Raw genomic sequence first — 16285 nt, forward strand, 5'->3', positions numbered from 1 at the left:
AGGCTTCAGTAGATTTTTCTTTCTTTCATGTTCTGTGCTTGAATCTGTGACCACACTGACTCTGTACTTCACAGTCTTCAAAGATTGTTCAATTGCCTGAAAAATAATCATAGGATAACGTACATGTAAAATGATTAAACAAGTTCATGTTACAGTGCTATCAATAAATATTTTGTATTGAAACATCACCATAACAACACTTGAACAGTTGAATCATTTTAGCTATATAAAATATCATTTAATTAAGTTATTTTTCATGAGATTATTTAAATCTCTCTTGAAATCAGATTTGTTATTTTTGGTTTAACTTCACCAGTGTTAGTTAACATTAAGGGGGCCGACTATAGTTTCCATTGCGCAATATTTCGCGCATCATAGGAAAATGAAGCGTATTTGCTGTTTTAATGCAACTTTTTTCGCTTTATTTTTAAAATTAAACAAAATTAAGAAATAACAGGTCTAAAAATGAATTTACAATTTTATATAACTGATTATTTAACCGATTTTGCAGTTGATAGGTAGGTTGACGTCGCTGCAGTGTCTTTTTGACGTTATGTTAATTTGTAGCTCTTAAAGTAAGGGGTAACAAAATATTATTACAGAAAAAGTAATAATCACACGCTCTTATTTAAAACATAGAAATTTTAGAATATCTCCAATATTTTTATTATGTTTTCTTGTGAATCCATTGTTTACGTCATATTTTGTAGTACTCTATAAAAATAGTAAAATTTGCCAATTTTTTGCATTTTGAGATGCCTCCCCTCTTTACAAGAGCTAGAATTTTGTGTTTCTTATATATATTGTATCATATAATATTATTCATAAAATATCATAGTCTGAACAAAATGTCTATTGTAGTATTTCTATAATTTGCTTTAAAGTGCGAAAAATTGGCATTTTCCTATATATTCCTATAGTAAATGTACCTGTATTTTGAGACGGTCCCTCAAAAATACCTGGACGGTAGATTTTCCCGAAACTATTCATGTACAGTGAAGTTAATGTAAGTTATATATGGTATAAAAATGAAGAGTTTCGCTATTGTAGTTTTAACACAATAAAACTATAGTCGGCCCCCTTAAATGTAGATTTATAATACCTGTTACATTGAATGAGCTGTTAGTACATCATGGCCTTGATTGACATATCTTCTAATAGCTGACTTAATGGTAGCTGCTGTCCGATCACAAGGACCCTTCCCATTCTGGGACTCGCAGAAGTTGTAGGTCTTTATTACATTTCCAGAATGATACAAAAATGCAAGCATGTCTGTAGACTTGTAACACCCTGCATTGTCAGACCATAGATGAAACTTCAGGTTTTCTGCTTGGATTCCCTGAATCTGCTTCATGACGTCACTGATCACCCTGACAGTGACACTACTGTCCTAAAATTCATTTGGTTAAAAAAAGTTTAATGAGACAGACTGGCATACACCTGTCAAGTACTTTTAAACAAAAAGTTGTCTTATTGTCTACACTTTTGTCACAAGTGACATTGTGTCAATGTTTTATATTAGCTTGTACAGGTATTGGTAAGAGTTATCTTTATTTGGGCATTAGGAGTTATCGTTTATTTCATTTACGCACTATTGGTCACTGGGTTGTACTTATTGCTATTTTTATCAACGTATACTCGTCGAACCCGTTTGAGTAGCTTGGTCAGTTATTTATACTGGGTGTTGGCTAGTGTTTGTCAGAAGAAGTCTGGACGCCGTGAGTTATACTTTACCCATGCTTAGTGATCTCGGGTGTGCCTTTTATATAACCCATGCTGTGTGAACTTGGGTGTGTTCTAGCTGTTTCCCCTGCTGTGTGATCTTGGGATTCAGGGATGTTTTGTAGCGGCGTTAAGAGCAAGACCTGGGGGCCGACAGTATGATTTTAACAGGTTGGGCACAGTTCCTTTTTCGGGGAAGTATTACTACAAAAGGGAACTATTACTCTTTTCAGTAATAAAAACATTACTCAATAGGGGAAGTTTTGTCACATTTTTTAAATAATGCCTCTAATCCACTCATTAAATAAAAAGTGCATAAAACAATACAGTGTGATGTATTTTATCTTTATCAAACAAACCTCGCTGACTGAAAAATTCGGACCGCCATTCCTGCAGACAAGAGTAAAATGAGATTTAATAATTTTCCCTGTTGATAATGGTACCAAAAGTATGGAATCTAATAAGGACATTCATTCCAGGACAATTTTAAAAGAATGTCATTTGTATTTTATATTTCAAATAATTATTTTCATCTGTAAAAGCAGCAATGATATTTACAATTATTATTACGATTTCATTTAAAGAAATTGTATTAAATTAAATTAGAAAGAATAATCTCATGAACGAGTTAGCAAATGCTGAACGTATCCATTATCCCAATTTTAACACAGGTAAGCTACCGTAAGAAATCTTTAGCATAGAAATATTTCATCCCACTTTTTTCAGCTTTTTGCAGCAATAAATATTGTAGCTTTGAGCACACATACACTTAATAGACAATAAATGTTTAGACGATGTGAAAATATTCTTGCACTTTATCTTTTATTCAAAACAAACACAAGAATAGAGGCTAAATGAGTGAAAATTCCCGAATTCAGTAATGTTTTTTTTTATTATTGAAAAGAGTAATAGTTCCCTTTTACAGTAATACTTCCCCGAAAAAGGAACTGTGCCCAACCTGTTTAATGTGTAAAATGCCATAGCTCAGTAAGTTCTTATACTTTACAATATTTTTGTTGTTAGCTTTAAAAAGCAATATTCGATGTAAAACGGTTAGCAATATAGCGAGAATGTATATATTTACGCTCATTTACTTGTTAAACGGCAAATATGTGTTTTCTTTTGTAATTTGTTTGTAAAATCTAGTATATTGAACAGATATGTATTTTGAATATTTTATTAGAAAACCCTATGAAAATTGTAGGTGACCAGAACTTGTATATTAAGCTTTATTTGGACTGAAGGGTTTTGTTTACGTGGTGAGTCTAATTAGGATATGGTGGACCCCGGACGGTACACTATGGTGGACAATATGGACAATATGGTGGACCGTGGATGACGTTGGAACGTGGTGTGAAACTCGCGTGACAACTATGATCGAACTTTCAGCCGTGTTTTGTTCATTGTACATATGTAGATAAATTTATTGTTAATTTTTATAAATCTTGTTGTTTCTTGGTATACAGGAGGTCTTCCAAAATATTATTTGATTTGGATTGTAAATTTGATTAACGAATCCATCACAACTTGAGGTCAGTTGTGACAACTTTAATGTTGAGAAGTTAAATTTCATGTATAAGGAATGAATATAATAGCTAACCCAGTTTGCTGTTTATAAAGCACAAACTGCCCCTTCCCAGGTTATACCAGTACAACTTGGATAAATGTCAAATTCATTCCTTAAATAATGGGCACCGTTAACATTCTTCAGTTTTGAAATAATGCTATATTTTGTTACCTGAGAGATTTGATTTGCAAAGAAATGTATAAATCCTAGACTCCCAATGCTGCCATCATCCTTTCTACAGAAAGCCATACAAATATGCCATGGAATTCCTCTTTTCCCAAACCAGTCACATTGGTCCTCTCTAAACTTGCGGGGCAGGAATTTCATTGCCCAGTCACAGATCAACAAAACTACACTAGTGGGCATGTTTGCAAAGAGATCCGCTTGGCTTGATCCTGATTTTTGCATCGTATGGCATGTTTTTTTAAGTTCCAAATACTCTCAGTTGCTCTCTGAACCTAAATTTATAAAATGATAATTTAACAATGCAACTCTTTAGTGCGCAGTGTATAGATGACTCCTAATATAGAAACTTTAAAAGCTATAAGACATGGATAACTTTTTCACATGGTTGACTCTGTATTAAATATACCGGTCACGGTAGCCTAGTGGAAGAGCGTTCGCTTCGTGATCGGGAGGCCCGGGTTCGATTCTCGATCGCGGCGCCGCGTCATACCTAAGACGTAAACATAGGTAGTGACTGTTCCTTCGCCAAGCGCTCGGCACTGGAAGTGAAAGTCACGGGTCTTTCGGATATGACCTTAAAAACGTAGGTCACGTGTCACGGTAGGCGTTGGCACGATAAAGAACCCTCACTGCTCAATGGCCCTGAGTGCCGAGTATAGGTCTAAATTTGAAGCCCTTCACCGGCATCGGTGACGTCTCCATATGAGTGAAAAATTCTCAAGAGGGACGTTAAACAATATACAATCAATCATCATCATGGTTCCTTTTGGTTCCTGGTGGAACATAGGGCCTCAGCAACAGTTCTCCACCGCACTCTATTCTGGGCAGCTCTTTTTAGTTGTTCCCAGGAATGTCCACATTGCCTGATCTCCTATTCACAGGACCTTCGCCAAGTTTTCCTGGGACGCCCAACTCGCCGTTTGCCCTGTGGGTTCCACTCTAGTGAGTGGCGTGTAATGTCTCCTGGTGGTTTTCGGAGGGTATGTCCAATCCATCGCCACTTTCTGCGGGCTATTTGTTTAGTGATTGGGTCTTGGATACAATCAATCAATCAATCTGTATTAAATAAACTGCATGAATTAATTTTATACCTTGAAACGAAGATCATTTATTTCCTCTCCTGCTGCAATTATGGAAGAATTAGAAAAGATGTTCTCCAGAAATGTCAAAAGGTCCTTCAACTGCTCACAGCTTTCACAACCCATATCATGGCAGTGTCTACATTCCTCCATGAAGGTTCCCTCTTTTGCATCGCTCAAGGCATGAACCATACAGTGATCTGCCTCTTCACTTCCATGTGAGACATGTATCTTGAATGAAATAAAATGAAAATACATGTATATGGGAATATGAATACCATATAACAATACACATGTAGTAATAATATATGTCTTGGCTCCCATCTTACTAGAAATCTATTAATGGTACAAGAAGGTGTAAATACCAGAATGTAAAAAAAAAAATATCTATAAAAATTATCAAAATGGAAAAAAATTACAACTGATTTATACATGGTCAGACATTTTTGATTAAGACAGAGTATGTGCTTTTCATTTAGAGGACATTAAGCAATCAGCAATATTTAGTACCTTGAAATCTGTTCTTAGATACTGTTTAGACTGTAAGAGCAGAGCCTGATAATCCTTCTGCTGGTCACCAGAAATCACTTGATAACTCAGCAGCTTGTCAATGACATCTTGCAGAGTTACAAATGCACGTCCTCCTTCAGCAACAAAGTAGTCTAGACATTCAAGACTCTTTCTGACTTGGGCACCACATTGTTCAAGAATCCTGAACATTGTGCTATCTCCTGTCATATTGTCAAAATTACATTTTTAACAAAAATGTGTGAAAATATAATTAAAGATTTTCAAATGAAACAATAATAAAAAAGTTAATGCATATACTGTTGTTTCATCAATTTTCGTTGGCATCAATTTTTGTGGACTTTGTAAAACAGACGTTTTCGATGATATACAATTTTGTGGACAAAAGGATCGCCTGTATAAAATGAATAATATATTTCTTAATTCAATGAACATTGAATTTCGTGGATCTACTCAACAAGAAATGCTCGAAAATTGGTGCTCAACGAATATTGATGAAACCACAGTACGCTGTGTAAGATATTCTTATTTCATTTATATTAGGATTTGTTTCTATATTTTGATTTAAAAATAACTTTTTTCTTATATTCTTGAACATAACTCTATAAAATTGGTACAATATGTAGCACATTAATTCAACCGAGAAGAAAAAGTACACATTTGCATTTAGACCTTCAATCATGTAACAAAAAATAAAATTTACAAAATATTTCCAGTTGAAATTACATACCTAATTGCATAATGTTGTTTTCTTGACAATAAGCTTTGTACTGCTGAATTATATCGGCAGAACCCATGCACTTCACAACATTTGGCATACTTTGCACTGATCCATCTGAAAATTTCATTTTCTTTTCACCATACGGGAGGTCATGAACAATATGGCTGGAGGTAATGAAATCAGGGAATGCATCGAGCTTATCTGGATCCATTCTTTGTCTGTTAATTTTCTTGTCTGGAATAAGAAGTGCAGCACCAATTTGCTTGGAATGATTAGGGGCAGCATAATATCTGTGAGGTGTAATTTCGGGAATCATTGCAAGTACATCTTTGAGTGACATTTTTGACGCAATGATGGACAAAACCTGTCTTCTCTGCTGCCATGTTTCTGCTCTTTTGTAAGAGTCCACAAGATCTGTGTAGTCAAAGTCACTTGATGAGCATCTACTTGAAGCACTGGTCTTCTGAAGATCATTCAGTTCTTCTAACACCTTATTTTCGGGAAACAGTATGCCCTTGATGCACATCATTATATCATTGATTCTTCTTAAATAAATAATTAATTTGAGTCCTTTTCGAATATGTCACCCAATTCCTCCTTTCATTGATAGAAAAAAGTTTGTAAATTGACTGCATTTAGGAATCCATTCAGTGCATTCAGGGTGCTGTCATTTTCATAACTCCTCCATGATGACTGAAAAATATCAAAGATAAACATTAACATGAATCTTTAACTCTATAGTCACAAGTCAATATTTTAGTAACATAAGGCACTTGCTAATTTTAATATTAACTAGAACTGTCCAAAAGGGACAAATACCCTCACTAATACTGGTATTGGTGTTTAAACATTTAGAGTGTAAAATTGCTCATTATACATTTTAGTAAATGAAACTAAGGCAAAAATCTAATCTTAGCAAACATCAATACAAATGATATGAATAAAACACGAAAAAATGACTTTTTTTCTTCCAGTGACCTTGAACATAACCAAATGACCTAGGTCACATGTAACACCCTCAGGTCATGAGCACTCTTTGAATGAAAAAGGAAGTTTATCTATAGGAAAGATATTGTCCAGACACAAATAATGTACTTTATAGCGACCTTGAACTCACACAAATGGCTTCGGGTCGACTGTCGAGGTCATTACACACCCTTAGGTCAGAGTTATGTCCAAGACACGATGTAGTTACGATATCGACACATTACTTTTTTCATAGTTTTCTATAATATTTCTCTAATATTTCTCGTGTGTTTATAACAATGCTTACTGTTGTAAGATTATTTTCTTACTGTTAGTATCCTCGATATCGTGCCGATATCGAATCATGATTGTTTCAAGAATTGTGGTTTCCATCCTTAGTATGCTGTTTTTAACAACTGTTACTTAAAACTTTCTTTATAAATCTTTCTCTGAAGTGTCGATATCGTCGATATTGACAATATTGCTTCGATATCGAATCATGTTCGCTCAACTTTTGTTTATACCTTCCCTGCTACTTTGAATGTGTTTATGTTTAATAACTTTCCTTTTACGAAGATTTTACCTGCCATCGATATCGAATCATGATTGTTAAAAGCATATTACTTTACCAATCTTCACCTTAATACAAAAACTTTATTTTTACAAGACTTCTGTGTTTAATAAATCTACCTTACCGTCGATATCGTCGATATCGAATCATGATTGTTAAAACATTTTCAAGAATTTATACCCCAACCCAACATTTTACTCTAAATCTAATCTAAAACAATAACAACTTAAAATTTTCTTTATCATAATTTATTTTCATATTCATGCCAATAATGAATCAATTTTGACTTCACATGTGACTTTGTAACATAATGTTATACCTCAATGTGAAATTAGATTATGCAAATAGGATCGATATCGATACGATATCGTCATGATATTGTCGATATCGACAACATCGACGTAATATAGTTTCTCAAATTTGGCACCAGGTATTTCCAATTAATAGTGCTGATCACGATCGATATAGATATGATATCGACATAAAATTGTCGATATCGTCGATATCGACATTGAATTCGTTCTTGGACATGTATGTTAGGTCACAAGTAATATTTTTGTTAAGTAGTATATTCTAATACTCCTCCATACAAGCACAAAAAGTCATTATTTCCCATTTCCCATACAAGCACAAAAATGTCATTTTTTCCCCTCTTCACTTGAAAGAGGGATTGGTCCTTCATTTAAATAAACTGAAATACCCTACAACCAGGAATGCTGTAGGTTTAGTTGAAATGGCATGGTCTATTGTTTCCAAAGAATTAAAAATGTGAAAACGTTAACAGACTATATACAACAACTATAGCTAGCAGATAGTCAGATAAACACTTGAACCTTATCAATCACAAAATCTTAACATTTACTTAGCTTTTGGATCAAGTACACTGTCACACTAATTCAACATTCTGATAAACATGCAAAGTAACCAGACAACCCAATGACTAGAACTTTTGGGTTTTCTTGTGTATACAAATTAGAGTATAAGCATTTAATGTGAAAAAATGTTTGATATATCTACCACTTATTTGAGATGGGAAAAAATCACTTTGACTTTCATCATCAGTTTTAATAGAAGAATTCTGATCTATCTGGAAGAAAAAACATGCCCTGTGCAATAAAGATTTCTAAATTTTTTCCTTACATTCATTTTTGTCCCCAGCTTTCGCCAAAGCGAGGGGACATTAAATCTCATTCGTCTGTCCGTCTGTCTGTCAGTCTGTCCGTCCGTCACAAAAACTTTAACCTTGCCCATAACTTTTGATTAAGTGGAGCTATGATTTTCATATTTCATATGTGTTTTCCTTGTGATCAGACCTTTCTTTTGGTACCACCAAGTTTGACCTTTTGACCTTGACCTTGGAGTTTGACCAACTTTTACTCAAAAATTCCAAACTTTTACTTTGGCCATAACTTTTTAATGGTAGATACTAGGACTTTCATATTTCAAATATTTATTCTTTGGGACAAAACCTTTCATTGTATACCAACAACATTGAAATTTTGATCTTGACCTTGGAAATTTACGTACTTATGAAAAAAACTATAACCTTGACCATTATTTTTGAATAGTAAGGACTATGGCTTTTATACCTCACATAAGTTATTCTTGTAAAAAGACCTTTCACTGGATACCAAGAACTTTGACCTTTTGACCTTGACCTTGGAGTTTTAACTACTTTTTAAAGATTATAACCTTGGTCACAACTTTTGAACAGTAGATACAAGGACTTTTATATTTCTCGTATGTATTCTTTGTGGCAAGACCTTTCATTGGATACCAACAACTTTGACCTTTTAACCTTGACCTTGGAGATTTACGTACTTCTGAAAAACTTTAACCTTGACCATAACTTTTAAACGGTAAGGGCTAGTGCTTTCGTACTTCACGTATGTAATCCCTGTGAGAAGGCCTTTCATTGCATACCAAGAACTTTGACCCTTTGACCTTGGAGTTTAAACTACTTTTTAAAAACTTTAACCTTGGTCGCAAATTTTGAACGGTAGAAACTAGGACTATCATATTTTAAATATTTATATTCTTTGTGGAAAGACCTTACATGTGATACCAATAACTTTGACCTTTTGACTTTGACCCTAAAAAATAATATTTCGCCCACAAAGACACCGAAAGCGGGGGACCACAATTCTTTGAATTTGCTTGTTTTTCCTTCCTACATATATCCATTTCAGTACGACTCTCTCTCTCTCTCTCTCTCTCTCTCTCTCTCTCTCTCTCTCTCTCTCTTAGAATTATCAGTTAAAATATGCAGTATTTCTGCATTTCTACATGGTACACTATATTTTTTATTAATCAATTTCATCATACTGATTTTCTAGTGCTGGCAGACCGTTTACCGACAAATGTCGTAGAAATATTAAGAACACACAAATAAAATATCCCAAAGAAAGCAGCAAATGCATAAATATTTTACAGAGAGTTAGGCACATGACGTGTAATTATACGGAATAGGTTACTGAGGACCGACCGTGTTATGTTCTCCCCACCCCCACCCCCACCAACAAAGAAAAATACTATACCGTAAATCTGGAAATTTTTGCTGTAGATAAATTTTTAGCAAATTTGCGAGCTCCTTGCATTCGCAAAAATATTTTTCTCAAAAATAATTAAACAATAAGAAAATGTAAACAATGCAGTGGTTATTCGCAGAATTTCGAAACGTAAAAATTAATCAACAGCATTTTGACCCAGATTCGCAAAATAAAATCGACGCAAAAATTTCCAGATGTACAGTAGTAAACTATAGCTAACTATAGTTTCAAAGTTTTTACCATAGTAAATCAAACTTCCAAGGTTTTCCCCATAGTAAATCAAAGTTCTGATTTACTGCAGACCATGTGGATGGGACTATTTCGTCTTCTTTTGTACTTGACCATTTCCTCTAAGGGGGAAAAGCTAGTCAAGGTATAATATGCTCCTTAAAGCCTTTAAAGGAAGCAATTTCTTAAAAGTGTCTTAATTTTATTAGTGATTGCAGATCCCCTGATGCATTTTTAAATTTTTTAAATAACTGAATGATTGTAGATATATTTCATTTTTGGATTATTATACACGCGTTGCATAAAATATGGTGTGCTTCTTATTATTGTATATATGGCATCATTGAGAGTATTTTAGTTTTTAAAATAACTATTTGACAAACTGAATATTTTCCGCAAAATTATTTTTTTTCATTCGCTGAGGTTTCTCACTAGCAGCTATTCCAGCCCTAAAACCAAAAGTATATTGTATTTATTATTAGTTTGTGAGAGAAAGTAGTAGAGGGTAGGTAATATAGAAAAAAAAACAATGTACATGTATTATCAAAAATGGCATTTCCTGACTTAATTTCTGTTACTTTTTTATGATTATAGAAGTTTACATATTCCTAAACAAAGTTTACAGAAGATACCGTTATTTATTGACTTTATTTATTTTTCATTTATTTATATATTTTTTTAATACGATTTATTTTTTTTTTTTAAATAAATCCAATTATTATAGTGATGATTAATACTATGTCTCAGATCCGCGCAATGGATTTGTGCGCGTAATGCCCTGCCATAGATGACGTTATTGTTGTTAAATTTTGACGTCACAATATTTGTTACAGTTGGATTCAGAGGTGGGTGTTGTTTATTTCTTAGCTTAAAAATTTGATGTAACTGCTAATTTTCGCCATTTAATCCATTGGTTTATTTCTCATTTATTAGGCACAAGGTTAAATATTAACAATTTGTGTTGTTATTGTAATATCTTATAATTTAAACATATTTGTAGTCCTTCTGACAAGTTCTGTACGGACAATTGTTTTTTATAACTGCTTATAGATCATATTCAATTTGCTTTACACATCAGAGTTAAAATATATTTATATATCGTATTTTGAGAGATGCAACCACGACAAAAGTCACACTCAACTGACGAAGGAGGGAGGCCAACGGCAACGAACGGGAAAAGGAAATTTGCAGGGAAGGCCAGATTTCCGGGGGGTGAAGAAAAGATGTCAGAAAGTAAATAACTCAGGCCCAACTCCAAACTCGGATCCTGGAACAAACAGGGAGGCAATGCCAGATCTTGGGGAAGTGGTTTCTTCAGTAGCAGAAAAGATGCTACCTGAAATTAACAGGAGGATAGAGTCCATCATATCTCAACGACTCGACACCCCATCGTCATCGACTGAAGGTAGCAAAGTCTCTTGTACATCTATTACATCAACTAACAATGTACAAAATTCTGATTCAGATCAAGTCATTTGTTTGGACACCATTTCCCCTTCATGTTCTATGCCTCAGAGCATAAACAGTGTAAATGATGATCTAGGTATGCATGTTACTCAGTCAGTTAAACAAAAAAATCATGAAAGGGGAGTTTGTAGAATTGCATACACTTTTGAATAAGCAAACAAATATTGATGGACAGAAGACTAGAGTTCTATTTACAAATGGTCAACTCACATTAAAACCTGCAAATACAATCAAAATTACAATTGACACTTGGCTGGATGCATTTTTTATTTATATGAGTGTTTATTTGTCAGCACATATTGATCAAACTCACAGCCTTATCAAATATATGGCTAATGTCAAACTCGGTGCCAGTCGAGTTTCTGGTGGATTAGGTTGGAGAGAATACGACCGACAATTTCGACTGAAAAGAGCCAAAGATAACAGTATTTCCTGGGACAAAATCGACCCAGAGCTTTGGCTTCTTTACATAACCCCAAATACTAACTCAGTATATAAAAATTCTCAGGTCAGCTCAATATTTTGTTATGAATACAACAACAAAGGCTCTTGTTGCATGCAAAATTGTCAATATCAACACCAGTGTTTAAAGTGTCAAAACAAACATCCTGCAATTCATTGTCCTGATAAACAAGCTGTACAGATGACATCGTCTTCTAGGGCTTTTCAAGCCCCCTTCTCAAATTTTCGTCAGCCAGGCAGCAGGTCCCTTTCGTAAGAACAGGTTTAACACCAATTAACTTGAATAATATGTGTCCTTATCTGTCAATTTTTCCAAATCAAACTGTAGCGAATGAATTAAAGAACGGGTTTAAATTAGGTTTTTATCTACATTATGAAGGTCCAAGAGTGTCAACAACTTGTAAAAATTTAGTTTTTGTGAACGATCACCCAAAAGAGGTAAAAGAAAAAATTGACAAAGAAATTTCTTTGGGTCGAATAGCAGGTCCTTTTAATCATGAACCTTTGTCCAATTTAAGGCTATCACCTATTGGAGTAGTGTAAAAAAAGGATGGGGGTTGGCGTCTCATTCACCACCTTTCATATCCTTCTAATTTTAGTGTTAATGATTTCATAGACCCCGAAGCTTGTTCTGTTCAATACACTTTTTTTGACGAGGTTTTAGACATGGTAGGGTCACTGGGAAAAGGGGCTTATCTGGGAAAAATTGATGTGAAATCAGCTTTTAGATTACTTCCGGTTCACCCTTCTGACCATCAATTACTTGGTTTCAAGTTTAACGATCAATATTATTATGATATGTGTCTACCAATGGGTTGTTCAATTAATTGTGCTTTATGGGAAAAGTTTGCACATTTTATTCAGTGGGTAGTAGAAGTAAAAACTGGAGTTCACACTCTAAACCATTACTTAAATGACTTCATATTTGCTGGGTACACGTTAGAAACATGTAACCTGTTGATGTTATCATTCAAAAATACCTGCTCTGCATTTGGCATCCCTCTTGCAGAAGAGAAAACAGAGGGCCCAAAATCGGTACTTACATTCCTGGGTATAGAAATTGATACAGATAAGATGGCTATTCGAATTCCTGAAGAAAAAATTATCGAGCTGGAGAAATCACTGCTTGATATGTTACAAAAAACAAAAGTTACGCTGAGAGAATTACAATCTTTGGTAGGTTCTCTGAATTTTTGTGCTAAAGCTACTCCATCTGCTAGGGCCTTTAATAGAAGATTTTGTGATGCTATGTGTGGAATAATATACCCAAGTCATTTTATTAGGGTAACAAAGGGAATGAAATATGACCTTCTTGTGTGGTTAGATTTCATACACAGGTTTAATGGCAGTTTAAATTTCATGACTGTTAATTGGTTGTCTAATGATCAACTTCATCTCTACACTGATAGTACATGAAATCAACATTTAGGTTGCGGCGTTTACCTTCATGGACAATGGGCATATTTTGGTTGGCCAGATAGCTGGAAGAATCCAGACATTATGTTAGACATTACATTTTTAGAGTTAGTGCCAATTGCCCTTGCAATTATAACACAATGCTTTTTATTTGGTTATATAATATATTTATTATGTCACTGTTGCACAATATATAGACGTTCATGCATATAAAGTTAGAACAATGTTGTCAGCACTGGTACAGTTTAAATATTATCAGAATATCCACTGGAAGCCAAACTAGTAACTAGTACAGGGGGGCACAAAGTTCGTATAGTGGTACGTCTGAAACGTTTGTATAAAGTTCTTGTTCTCTCTAGATCTCTCTTCCGCCTGTCCAGTATTAGAATATATATATCATCCTAATATTATTTATTGATTGTGGTCAGTTAATATTATTAAGCCATTTCCGATTCAATTAACTATTAAATATCAATAATGGATACTGACCACGTAAATGTACAGATATTGATCTTTGATTTAATTATGATAATTCATCAACGCTGACCAATAATAATTAACATTAATATTTACAACAATATTAACTAGCTACATCAAACACATAATTAGTAAATGATAAATAAAGTGCAAATAAGTGCGTAAGAACCTAAATGGCTCTCAAGGACATATAAGGTTTATTATGCCTTATACACATATGTCCTTATTAAACAAATATACGAAACACAATATATATATCAAAAAGTTAATATGTAATTTATTTATATGTACGGTATGGTCCAATTGTGTTACATTCCTCCCACACAAGAGATGAATTAGTTTAATTCATAGTCGATGGAATTGGAACTCGTGGATTTTTCCATGGTAATTTATGCCATTTTTGGTTTGAAAGTAACGGCATAATGTAAATCTCCCTCGTCTGTAAGGTACATCATATTAAACGAGAAGTAATATATGAGGACTGGTTAAATAGTTACAACACATAGTCTACGAGACAATAAAATTTTCCTCCATCTGGAGTACGAACAACACAGTAATGTATGTTTCATTAAATATTAGTCTCGAAATCAACAGACAGTTCAATATTCACGATCCTCGGCTCTTATTTGAAAGAGGGATCGACTTACACAAGAGTTTATTTACAATGCAGCGGGGTCATCGGTTTTAGGTTTTAATACATCCGTCCTTAGTTTCGGATACAGTTTCGTAATGGTATCGACAGGGTCAACTCCAGCGATGAGAGCAGTAGTTGATGATGGTGCAGATGCCTTATTGTGTCTGCTAGTGTTATCTTCACTAGGGGATTTAATCGCCACCAATTTCAGTTGTTCCTTCTCTCCGCCTGCTTTCTTAACCTTTTGCCAAAATCTACTTGACCAACGCCTTTTACATTTATAATAGATAATAAATAGAATCCCCAGGATTAAAGCGATGCTGATTATTAAAATAGAATAAACCCAATTTGGCCAACCCCCATTAGTTAGAGGATTAACAGAATATATACTTGTCAATTCATTAACCAGTCTGTTCATTTGCACTGTCTCAAGGTCTTGTAATTTAGCAGGTATTTGTATATCAGACACATTATCAAATTTTGAGTTCTGAGGCTTCCAAAGCTTAGCAGAAGAAATGGTATATGAGTTCACAAAAGTTTGCAAGGTATTAGTTATATTATATCGACTTTCTTGATGATAATGGGGAGGTAGCGTTAATTCTTTTGTGACAGCAGAACAAGCTTTTTCCAAAATCAGAACTTGATAGGAGGTCTAACAACAAAATCAGTAGTTATGTAGTATGACGCTGTTCACAAATTTTCACAAATGGCAGTTCAGTTTGGATAAACACAATCCAATGTCCATCAATAATTTATTTAGCAATGATTAATATTATTTTTAATATAACAATTACTTAACAGAATTTTTATTTTTCGGTTTGTCTTGCAAGAACAAAGCTGTAATATATAGATCAACTGTGGTTTTGTATATCTTTATACTTTCAGTTCCTTACTATTTGCACGATACGAAAACGAAATTCAGTAAGGAATTGAAAATTTCCTACATTTATATTTATAATAATTTTGAAAGGGATTTCAAGAAGGTTCGAAATTCAGTTTTATCATTTCTATTTTCTCTATGTTTTTTCTTAATTGTCTTTTTACGCTTCATTTTACATTCGTTAATATCCATAAGCGAATCGTCACTTTCAGATTCGGTCATTTGTCTGTCATTGTTGTTTTGTTTTAGACGTTTAGAGAGCTCATATAACGGGATGTCATCTTCAGAAGAAGAGTTTTCTCTTTCCCTTCTATATTTTTGGGCTAATTTTGCAAGGGGTATATTTTCTTCGTCATTGCTACTTACACTATCATGACTCATTGATATTGGTTCATTTTCTGATTCATTGTTTGACATGTAATCTCTGTTTGGGTTTACAGCATCATTTAAGGTGTTAGTTTCATCTTTTATATTTTCATTTTGATTTTCAAACTCTTGGTTCGTAGAGACGTTATTGTCTGATTTATTATCATCTGATTCCGATTCTGGGGGCATTACATAGGCGGCTTTTCGCAAAGGTTTTCCATGGTCGTTTTGAGGTATTTCCCATTCATCGATTTTCGCTAATCGCAGTAATTCTTTATGCGCTTTCGTCACTTTGCCGTCTAATTGACTTTTGATTTTAAATGTAACCGGCGAAATTTGCTCAATTATTCTATAGAATGGTTTCCATTTAGATTGAAGCTTGCTCTGTCTTTGATTATTCTTATAATAAACTGGGTCCCCGATCTTTGGTTCTACATCTACCGCATTTCTGTTTGCATATTTTGCT

At 34.0% G+C, this 16285-nt stretch overlaps 1 protein-coding gene and 1 pseudogene across 1 annotated transcript; one reads left to right on the plus strand and one right to left on the minus strand.

The window, feature by feature from the left end:
• Positions 1-1286: 1286 nt before the first annotated feature.
• On the minus strand, positions 1287-5929 carry LOC134247668 (uncharacterized). Its single transcript, XM_062730005.1, has 5 exons — positions 5813-5929; positions 5065-5285; positions 4567-4785; positions 3461-3747; positions 1287-1390 (listed from the first exon to the last, which is right to left on the minus strand). Exons 1-4 carry the CDS (start codon positions 5898-5900, stop codon positions 3640-3642), a joined length of 636 nt encoding a protein of 211 aa, XP_062585989.1. The 5' UTR covers positions 5901-5929; the 3' UTR covers positions 1287-1390; positions 3461-3639.
• A 5475-nt stretch (positions 5930-11404) lies between these two features.
• On the plus strand, positions 11405-12302 carry LOC134247671 (uncharacterized; annotated as a pseudogene).
• The last annotated feature ends 3983 nt before the right edge of the window (positions 12303-16285 follow it).

The sequence above is a fragment of the Saccostrea cucullata genome, unplaced genomic scaffold, assembly GCF_032062105.1.
Source record: "Saccostrea cucullata isolate Sc308-1 unplaced genomic scaffold, CSIRO_AGI_Scuc_v1 ctg8761, whole genome shotgun sequence".
Taxonomy (NCBI): domain Eukaryota; kingdom Metazoa; phylum Mollusca; class Bivalvia; order Ostreida; family Ostreidae; genus Saccostrea; species Saccostrea cuccullata.